Genomic DNA, 10206 nt, shown 5'->3' with positions numbered 1-10206 from the left:
GTGGTCGTTTCCACTGTTTCCAACGGCCAAACAAAACTTACTATCTAAGTAAGTTATTGTTTATTACTGTTATTAGTCTTTATTACAATTTGTTTTATTTTTACAGCTTTGGCCATTGGTGTGATAACTCACAGGAGTAATTGCTGGGATGTGTTGGCATAGATAAAAAAAAAAAAAAAAAAAAAAGGTCATACAATGCAAGAAACAAACAGATGATCACACAGGTTATAAACTAACCAACGGTTTATCCAGATGGGCTCCCTTCTGTGCTAAGTTACGGGAGGTCAAAGTTGAACCAAAGCTGGTATGTTGCATATAATAATTTTACCAGTCATCTTTTTTTTTCTCTAGCGAAGACGTTTCAATAGCCTAGAGATTGTCATCTGATCACTTTTTGCCGCGTCTTACATATTTTTAGCGAAGTTGCCATGATCTGAGTTCTCAGCAGGCAAAGCTGCAAAAATCTAGTTTTATAGCAACTTAAATTTCTGGTGGGAACTTTGCGTTAAAGGGCAAGTGTCTTTCCCCATAGTTTAAGCAAGTGAAGCATTTTAACCTCAAATAAATGTGGAGACTGTTTACCTCCTGATTTCTACCAATAGATGCTGCCACATGTTCAGTGTCTTTACAGATTCATAGTGATAGATTCATACACATGAAACCGTTTTTTCAAATTATATATATATATATTTTTTAATCTATAGTCCGTGGTGATATCATGAACCTTTTAACTGTTTCCATTTCTAATTCCAATTTTCATCTACAGTGTGACCTCGGTAACCTTTGCTGAACCTTTGGCCCTGACACCTCCTTCTGTGTTTTCTTTTTCATCCTCTTCATCCTTCAACTCCTTTTTTTCTCTCTTCTTCCCTTCTCCATCCTCATCCTCTTCCTCCTCTCCCTCATCCTCCTCGTCCAGTTGAAGACTTCCAGAGGAAAACCTCATCCTTGCTAGTCCGCTGGACCGTACCACCTTCCCTAGGGGCGGTGGTGGGCAGTAATATGGGTAGAAAACCTCTGGGTCTGAGTCACTGTAACTTCCTGTTGTGCCTCCCATCATGCATAGCGAATTAGGGCGTTCAGGCAGAGGGGAGGAGTTTAGTGGGAGGAAGGTGGGTCTGGAGGGGCGTGTGAGATGGGGGTAGTAACCAAGGGGCCGAAACTCAGAAGCAGGGTTGAAAGCAGGGTTTGAACTCCTTGAGAGATGAAATTTGACATCTGGTTGGCTGGCCACACGGCGAGGCAGCCCTGGAAGGAAGTTGGAGTCATCGCTGTAATGCCCCGCCTCTGTGTGTCCAGCACCCAAGAACCTTGCACCATTGCTTCCTGGCTGGTAGACCCTGGCCAATCCCAGCCCACCTGATCCAGTGGGACGAAGGTTTCTCCTAACTGGTGAAGAATACGGTGAATCGTGGCCTAGAGGGTAGAAAGATGGCCGAGATAGACCATCCATTGTCACATAATCCCTCCTTGCCTGTGGAAAACGCTCCAGTGAAGAAACTGTAACATAGTCTGTTACATAGGGGTGTCGGTTGAGTGGCGAGGAACCAGCCAATGGGAATGTTGGGAGGATGGGGTGATACTGGTAAGCAGGATTGTTTGGGTAAAGGAGAACCAACTGCTGTCCAGCATCTGGGTGTGGCTGGGGATTGGGCCGGCGCCGTGAGCGATTGCCATAAACACCAGCTAGCCTTTGGGCTTGACGCTGCGCCCCGATGCGACTGCTCCTCATGTCCTCCATCACAGATGTTGAAGCTGATCTTACCTTCGGTGTTGACTGGTGGAGAGACGAAGAGTGGGGGGTGACTTGTGAGAGAGGCCGGGACCTGTGGGTGACCTCAACATATGATTGGCTGCGTTTAGCTCTTCCTTCCCCAGTTTCGATGTCGTCTTCGTCTCTGTGGTGTGGGTCCAACTCATCCTCACTTCGGACCTCCAAGGCATGACCCGACGGAGGGAACACATGCGAGTGCTCATACAGCTGAGGCAGTAACACACACACAAACATTAGACTTGTGTAGAGCTGCATCGAACCATGTTTCATTTTTTCATAAACTCTAAATGTTTTTATTACTTGTTTGGAGACATCGGTGAGGAGATCAGGAGAAGATCGACACTGTCTGGGGTCAAAGTCCGAATGACAATGGCTCCTGCAGAACAAAGAAAAGATGATACACACAAACAATATCTTTTATCAGGCTGCTTTATTTCTTTTCTAAATGTTATTCTGAAGGTCATAGGAATATTTTCCATATTTTCTGGTGGCACCCATATTAGGTGCATTTCTTTATTTTTGGAGGTAAACTGAAGCATTAGTATCAGTGTTTTGTTTGATCCAGGGATCTTATATGTCTGGCTGGTAAAAATCTATTCTCACCTCTCAAAGTGTGAAGGCTTCTTCTCCCCTGATCCCATACACTCCAGCAACTGTTTCTGTGTCCGTCCACTGCCACACAAAAGACACAACACTGAACGACAAGAGGCCTTTTTCACGAACGATATTTCGAGTTGTCACAGTAGAAAAAGCACAGATGTAAATAATAAAATATTTGCTTAGCGTTTTAGTCCAGAGTGTTTTTACCTGTATCTAAAGCTGGAGCCTTTACAGGACAGCAGTGTTTTGTGTATTGCCTTTGGTTCCTCGGCCAGTCTGAAGAAGGCGTGGTACTCAACACACGTCTTCCAGAATGACTTACACACATCACGACTGGCCATAGTGAACTCCAGTGTGTCCTTACATGATGGCTGGATGGACATGACACAACACTCATATTAATACACGCAAAAATTGCAGTTAAGAGGTCTGGTGATTACTGTCTGATCTGGTCCTCACCCCAACTTTGTCATGGAGCTTGATGAGGAAATGTTTGCGTTTGAAGCTCAGCTTGCGTATTTTTGCCCAACTAAACGTGTTGATTTTGGTGTTTCCCTGGAAAACACAGACAAAGTAAAGCTGCTTGAATATAAATGTCAGCGCACAACATTCACTAGTGCCACTGTATCCCAAGATCCTCTTTGCTAATGTGGCTACTGCCACCTACTGCTGGCTGATGTAGTGGCATGTCACATATGTATGTTTGAAACCGCATACTTGAAAGACCAGTACTCCAGAATGTGTGACGGCCAGGTTGATCCTCATTCCCTCTCCATCGTGGGCTTGGTGAGGCCTGATGCCGTACATGTCCAACTTCCTCGCCACCTCAAGCAGGTGGATATCTGAGTCTGCTGGAGGCAGACCTCTGCAGAGACAGACATGACCAAACACATTCCTGGAATCACCTTAAACCCATTCTCCAACCACGTCTTGTGGATTCTCTGTTTGACATGAAAAAATCTTGGCGTTTAAAGATTTGCAGCCTTTACTTTTTATTTGGTGGCTATATTTGGAGTAAAAATGAAAACATCTATGCCAAAAGTAAAGAAGAGAGTATTTCTGTCTGTAAATGTACCTGTGTTTCTTGTGCAACTTGATGATCTTGTGGTCCAGATATTCCTGGTTGGGGACATACTGCTTCATCTCTAAATGCTGGCAGTCCATCTCCTCATCATAGTCCCCTAGCTCTGCTGTAACACACATACAAACATGTTCAATAAATTAGCTCTTACATATAAATATGTACAATACACAGTTACATTTATGACCATATGCTTTCCACTACAAAGTTATTGTTTTCCTCGCAGGTTGACCAGAGTCGCCTAAGAGTTTGTTGTGTTTTGTTTTAGATTTACTGACGAGTACTATGAACATGTTTTCTGCTTACACTGCAGTATGTGAGAGACCAGCAGGGCGGCACTGTTGTCATTACAGGTCAGACTGCCATTGGACAAGTCCTGCTTTATCTGCAAGGCAAAAAGATACCTACACACACACACACACACACACACACACCTACTTATTGTGATTACAATATTTTCACCAGTTTTATGTGTAATTAAAAAAGCATTCATCATAGTGTATTGGAATAGGACACATATGTCCATTCTGACAAATATTAGTCTAATATACAGTTCCCTGTAAGAGAACTTAAATTACAGTAAAGCAGATGATGGATCTAGCAAATACTCTCCCACTGTACATATAATAAGTATTACTATTTGAAAGAGAATTAAAAAAAACAAAGATTTACAAATACTTACAGTACACAAACACAAACACTGTTACCTGGTGAGGCCTCTCTTAAGTTGCCCTGGGTCTGGTGGGAAGAATTTGACTATGAACCTGAAGAACAGGTCGCTGGTGTCTGACAGAGAGAAAGGAAAATTAAAGGCGGGACTGCAGATGTTCAAGAAAAGAAGGTGGAGAAACAGAAGTGAACATTTACTAGGTTTTCAGATGGGAAAGAATTTTAAATTCTCCTTCATTATTGCCATTAATTTAACAAATTGTTTACCTTTTTCAGCACCAAATTAGCACCATTACAAATATACCATAATAGCTATCAGCAGTGTTTGCAGACAATTACCTCTGAAGAGTCATGTGAATGTGAATGAACTCTTATAAGTACTAATTAGACTTTGGTCATCTAAACACAAACAATAAGAAATGACCCTGGAAAAGCAAGACATGGAATGTACGTTGCATCTTTTATACCACTGGAGTATTATTTGTTGAGTTTTTCTTAAATGTCAAGGGAAACTTTCTGTCACTTACATTTGATTTGTTTGGCCAGTGGCTTCAGCAGCTCCAACCACACCTGCAACAGAAGCATTCTTCATGGTCAAACAAGCAAATATTCCCCACAAATACTTTGTTCGTGTCTGTGTTTTTACGCTTCGTACATAGTTGCCACTGTGGTGTCTGAACTCCAGTCCAAAGTACTCTTTCTCCAACAGTTTCAGATGACCACACACTTTGTTGAAGAAGTCGCCGCCTAAAACTTTTTGCTGAGAGCGAGAGAGAAGGGCATTTAAAATGATGGCAGGAAAATGAGAGAGATAATTAGACTTTTTTAAATCGAGGATGCAGTTCAGAAATACTCAAGGGACTATGTGGTATAGCTCAGTTACTTTTTTCACTTGAATTTTGCATAATGAGAGTTTGCACAGTGCTCTGTGCGTGTCTGTTGATGTTTCATAAAGGTAAAGTATAATAAGGGGATGAAGGTTACATTTAAACACTTGCCATCTCTGGTGAAAATGTACTGACCTTACTGCCAATGAAAATGTCTGATAAAAATCCATATCTGATCTATTCATTTCATCTCTCCTTCCTCCCTAACATCTTTCTTACTTTCTCCTATACTGCCTCATTGCTCCTTTTCCTTCCTTATAAGCTTCCTCTTGCCTCTGTATTTTCATTGAGTTGTAAGAAATATTTTTGTCAGCTTTTATCAAATCCGTGTGGATGGATTATTAGACAATGTGCAGACACATATATTAGGCACACCCACTCCCTCTACATAGTCACAACAGCCACAGATTCAAGGAGGTGCTTTTGACCATTTCATGTCTCTCTGAGGTCATTTTAAGGCTCTTTGTAGTCATTTCACAGATTTCCCAACGAGAAACATTAACAGTCACTTTGAACAGAGGCTCTGACCCATGGGTCCCTGGGTCAGTGCTCAGTAGGCCTGGTCAGATGTCAGCATGATGTAATGAGCTTTGTGCCGTTTCATGTTAAGCATTTGCTATGAAGAGCAATGTGGAAATGGTTCAGTCATGTCAAGTTTTAGGAGCTTAAATCCATATAGTGAATCTGGCCCGAGAATAGCAGGGATGTGCACATCATAACTTTTCTGCATCCTTCACACTTGTTCTTATTCTTTCCTCCTCTGAATTCTTCACTTTCTGTGCTATCGCTCCTATTTTTCTCCTCCTATGCCTCTTTCTCCCCTTCTATCCTTCTTTCTTTCTCTCTCATCTCTCTAATTACCAATATAGTGTTTGTGCATTGTTCCCTTACTGCAGCGACACAAGGTTTTTTATGTGTCTGGTGTTTAGCGCCCTGGCAGGGGGTCACTGGATGTCCCTCATTAACTTGTCATGAGTGAGGGAGGAAGAGGAGGGAGAGAGCAGCTGGAACCGATTATAAAGAGAACATAGGCCTAACCCGTGATTAGGGGAAACAAATGGCCGCCCCCGGAACAACAGAGCAGTTACTTTCAATGGAGTGTAATAGAGTAACATTGGGCCTAATGCAGCTTTACTGTCCACTCTGCTGACAACTGTCCTCTCAAAAAAAACCAAGTAAATGATTATTTTAATGCAGTAAGTCTGTTTAATGCTAAAGTATGTGGACTATATGTTTATCATAATTAAATTACGATCTTATTTGAAATACTCATGTACATTAAAATTGCATGCAAGTAAGTAGCAAGTCTGATAATTGTCTGCAAGTGATGCCCCTTGAGTCATCAAAATAAAAGTCTGACAATAAAAAACTCGGTGGGGGGGCAGAGTTAGATGACAGATTGTAATAAGCCTGTGGCCCAGTTTTCCTGCAATGAGCTTCTAAACATTGGGAAGTTGAAAATGATGATGAACACACTTTAAAATAACTTTACATATAAAACTGTGTGTAACTTGTGCAATAAATTTAAAGGTGTGTTGTGAAGATCAATCTTTTCTGGGAGCACCATCCAAGTTCAGGCAATCTTCCAAGTTCAGGCAGACTTGGGTGAAAGGTGGGGTACACCCTGGATCATAGAGTTGACACATAGAGACAGACAACCAGTAACAATTTAGAGTCACCAGTTAACCTAACCTGCGTGGCTTTGGGCTGTGGGAAAAGGTTGGTGGTCCTGGAGAAAATCAGTGCAGACAAAGGGGGAACATACATCCAAGTCACACATTTCAAATTCTACATACAGGCTACTGTTGTGCTTTAAGTGTGTTCAGTTTAACAGAGATACACAGATTTAGGATACTATTTCTGATCTGAAAGCACTGCCTAACAGAAGGAACATTACAGGAGGCATTCGGGCATACTATTACACACACACACACACACATATATAAGTGTAAAAATATGCTTTGGGTTATGGGTTGGCTGAAAAGCTTTCAATGAAGAAATGCTGTAATTATATTTCTGGAGCCTGACACGTAAACCAGCATGCCAATGTAATCGGCTGATATGAGCTATTTGCAGATAAATTGGTATCTGCTTTATAACGGCCAATAAATTACACTTCAAAAGAAGAGAGAGATTCAGGATGAATCTTTCTATGTCATACTTCAATATCCATCCATCCATCCATCCATCCATCCATCCATCCACTGATCATATTGGGGTTTTGCCCTGAAGGTTAGAAGATTGGGGTCAGAGGAGAGACTTTCAATCACACATTGAAGCAACTTGAAACCTATTTTTGTCACTGCAGAGTAGGTTTGCTCTGTAACTCACACTTACTACCTCCCCTGTTTACCAGAGACACTATACATTATTTTTGTTTTCATTCATCTATTGGTTTCCTCTCTTTTTTTTTATTGTTTCTCCTTCATCTCACAGTTATTAAGATCCTGCTAATATCCCAGAGGCTGCTGGGAAACTGACAGAGAAAGCACTACTTTGCTAACACAAAGACACTGCAAGACACACACACACACACACACACACACACACACACACTGACAGTCCCTTTTTAGATGGCATTACTGCCTTGCAGGCGACGTCACCATGTTGAAAAACGCATCCCTGATTTTCCTGACCTGGATAGACGAGCACATGACAGTTCATAGACAGCAGAGTGTTTACATTTCAGTTCCAGCTGTTTACACATCACACAGATGTTTGACAGTTTGCAAATATCTGCAACTGTGTGGATTAAAAATAGAAAAAAAATATTCTAATTCTGTGCTTTTCTATTTTTGAAGATATTTAAAAACTGTTTTTAATCTCTGTATTTACTGTTGTAGCTCTACAAGCATCTACTTTTTCCATTCAGGGCTGCAGCTTTTCACAAAATGCACTGCATGAGAGGCAGTAGCTACTGGGCTGATCCCATGCTGGAAATTATTTCTGGGAGTGCAACTATGCAAAGTGTATGGAATACAAATCTGGCCTTTGTTACATGTCACCCTGTGTTTCCCGGGCTCTTCTGTCTTCTGATTTTTAATGAAGACAAAGACACTGAGAAAATCTTTTAGCAGCCCAGAGGTTTGAGTAGCAGGACGTCATGGGTCCAGAATGATGAGCACTAAACCATGGGTGGATAATGACTGTGGCTTTGGTGGTTAGAATTTATGGATAGTTTAGGATCAAGAAAGACTCTCAGAAATCCCTCAGAAAACACAGCCGAGGTGCATTTGAGGATCAGCTCTCAATATTATGTTTCCTGTGGTTTATTTCACCACTCAGGTACTAAGGTACAGTATGGTGAATATGAAATTTAAAGCTTTCAGATGATTAGATTTAGTTTGCCAGTTTAATTTTCTGCATGGTAAGGTCACTCTATAAAACTTGCTTGCATTTATAGACACCAACTGTGACTAGGTGGGAGGAACCCAGCCTTCAGTGATGAATGAGTCATAGGCTAATCCAAGGTTGGGGTCGCTTCTGTACAATGCTAAGGAATATATTTAACTGTTTTTATACTAAACCTCTCAACCACACAGAAGGTCTGTATGCTGTACACACTCTGTACACTGTAATACATAAACAAAGGTTATAAAGTCCTAAATGTGCAAAGACAACAGTGTGCTATTTTCTTTGTTTACAGGGAGAAGAGAAACAAAACCACAAAATAGAAACAAACAATTTTTTTAAATGCAGCAATAAACACTGCACTGATGAATGACGCCATTTGCAATGAAATAGACTAAATACCAATAAATAAATAAATATAAATCATAAAATCCACTATTTCATTTGGTGACAAGCCTACCTCCACCTCGAACGTGCGCTCGCTGTCATCCAGGAAGATAACGCGCAGCCTGAGCTTCGTCTCCTTGGAGACTCGGGACTTGGCCGTGAGACTCCGGGTCCGCCTGCTCCGGTCCCCCATGTCTCAGTGTCTCTCTCGGGAGGAATAACAACAACAGCGATATTCATCCATTACATCCCGAAAGTAAATCCGCAAGACGCATCAGCGCGCCAAGCTGTGCTTCATGCGCTCCTGCTCACCATCCCCATCACCATCACCATCCTCCTCCTCCTCCTCCTCATCATCATCATCCTCTCTGCTCCTCAGAGGATCTGTGGCGCGCGCTCTCCAGATGCGTAATGGCACGGTGACGTTGTTTGACCACTTGTAGCAGCCTCGGTGCCACTTACACCGGTGCACAGCCCTGAGCTGGTTTTCTTAAGCACATGTTTTAGCACCACACCAGTAACAGGTCCTGCATTTAAAATCGTGGGCTCCTCATATTAAACGTCATCACACAATAATGGCTATATAAGTGTACGGAACTTAAAATAACCACTGCAGAGATTTATAAATTATAATATTAAGTTACTAATTATGAGGCTTTAACATAAAACTGCCTTTTATTTGTTTGTTTGTTTTATTGTAGTTAGTTGATGTGGAGTTTACATTTACCCCTTAACATTTTCCTCCCGGGCCCTGAAACAATTTCAGCGCCACCTGACCCGGACTGCTTTCAGGTGACACAAGCCTGTTACGTCATCGGGGCGGTTGGCTCATTTAGCTTTTTGTCAAAGTTTCGCCGCTAAAAAAAAGAAAAAAAAAAAAAAAAAAGAAAAAGTGTCACGACGTGTTTAGAGAGTACACACGCAGAGGAACGTGATGGTTAATGGTGTAGACCGTGTGTTTTCAGTAAAAGTCTGGTCCATGACACCTGAGACAAGCGGGAGGCCTCGTGTGTGTGATTTTCAGTGAGGGCTTTCCCTCTTTGGTCGGTAAGAACCACAACACTGAACCATTTCAAAACATTATCTCAAGCTACCAGCAGAATAAATACAACGTGTCCACCACAGAGGTTAACGCAGAACTATGGTTTGTTTGTTTGTCTTATTGTTTGTCTTTGCTTTATCCAATCAACCTGGACCCACAGTGCCATGAAAGTGTAGCTAGTGGAAGCCTGTCACTTGTATTTGAGTACTACTACAGTATTTTATATTGTACTACACTGTACTGCCGTTCAAATCCTCCTAAATACTGTTTGTCTGTGCCCTAGGTGAAAAGGTGCATCATGTGATCAACACAAACAACATGAAACACATGAACAGTAAGTGAAAGATCAAAATAAAAACAATATTAGGTTTTAGAGGCAGTTCATTTGCTGTGATGTGGACAGAGTTTATCATTT

At 41.6% G+C, this 10206-nt stretch overlaps 1 protein-coding gene across 1 annotated transcript; it reads right to left on the bottom strand.

Annotated features, from left to right (window-relative positions):
- Positions 1-760: 760 nt before the first annotated feature.
- LOC113144597 (FERM domain-containing protein 7) lies at positions 761-8942 on the bottom strand. Its single transcript, XM_026330768.1, has 12 exons — positions 8823-8942; positions 4780-4884; positions 4652-4694; positions 4163-4241; positions 3762-3859; positions 3450-3564; positions 3092-3239; positions 2834-2929; positions 2582-2745; positions 2378-2446; positions 2075-2150; positions 761-1981 (listed from the first exon to the last, which is right to left on the bottom strand). Exons 1-12 carry the CDS (start codon positions 8940-8942, stop codon positions 761-763), a joined length of 2334 nt encoding a protein of 777 aa, XP_026186553.1.
- Positions 8943-10206: the final 1264 nt, after the last annotated feature.

This window comes from Mastacembelus armatus, chromosome 18, assembly GCF_900324485.2.
Source record: "Mastacembelus armatus chromosome 18, fMasArm1.2, whole genome shotgun sequence".
NCBI lineage: Eukaryota > Metazoa > Chordata > Actinopteri > Synbranchiformes > Mastacembelidae > Mastacembelus > Mastacembelus armatus.
Note: the sequence above shows the minus strand (reverse complement) of the source record. Positions and strands in the feature narration are given on the sequence as shown.

What these genes read in the sequence shown, in the direction of transcription:
- LOC113144597 (XM_026330768.1), bottom strand. Translation starts at nt 8,942, where the DNA reads ATGGGGGACCGGAGCAGGCGGACCCGGAGTCTCACGGCCAAGTCCCGA. An exon ending in GACACCACAGTGGCAACTAT is followed by an intron (nt 4,695 to 4,779) that starts GTACGAAGCGTA and finishes CTTCTGTTGCAG; the next exon opens with GTGTGGTTGGAGCTGCTGAA. An exon ending in CTTAAGAGAGGCCTCACCAG is followed by an intron (nt 3,860 to 4,162) that starts GTAACAGTGTTT and finishes GTGTGTGTGTAG; the next exon opens with GTATCTTTTTGCCTTGCAGA.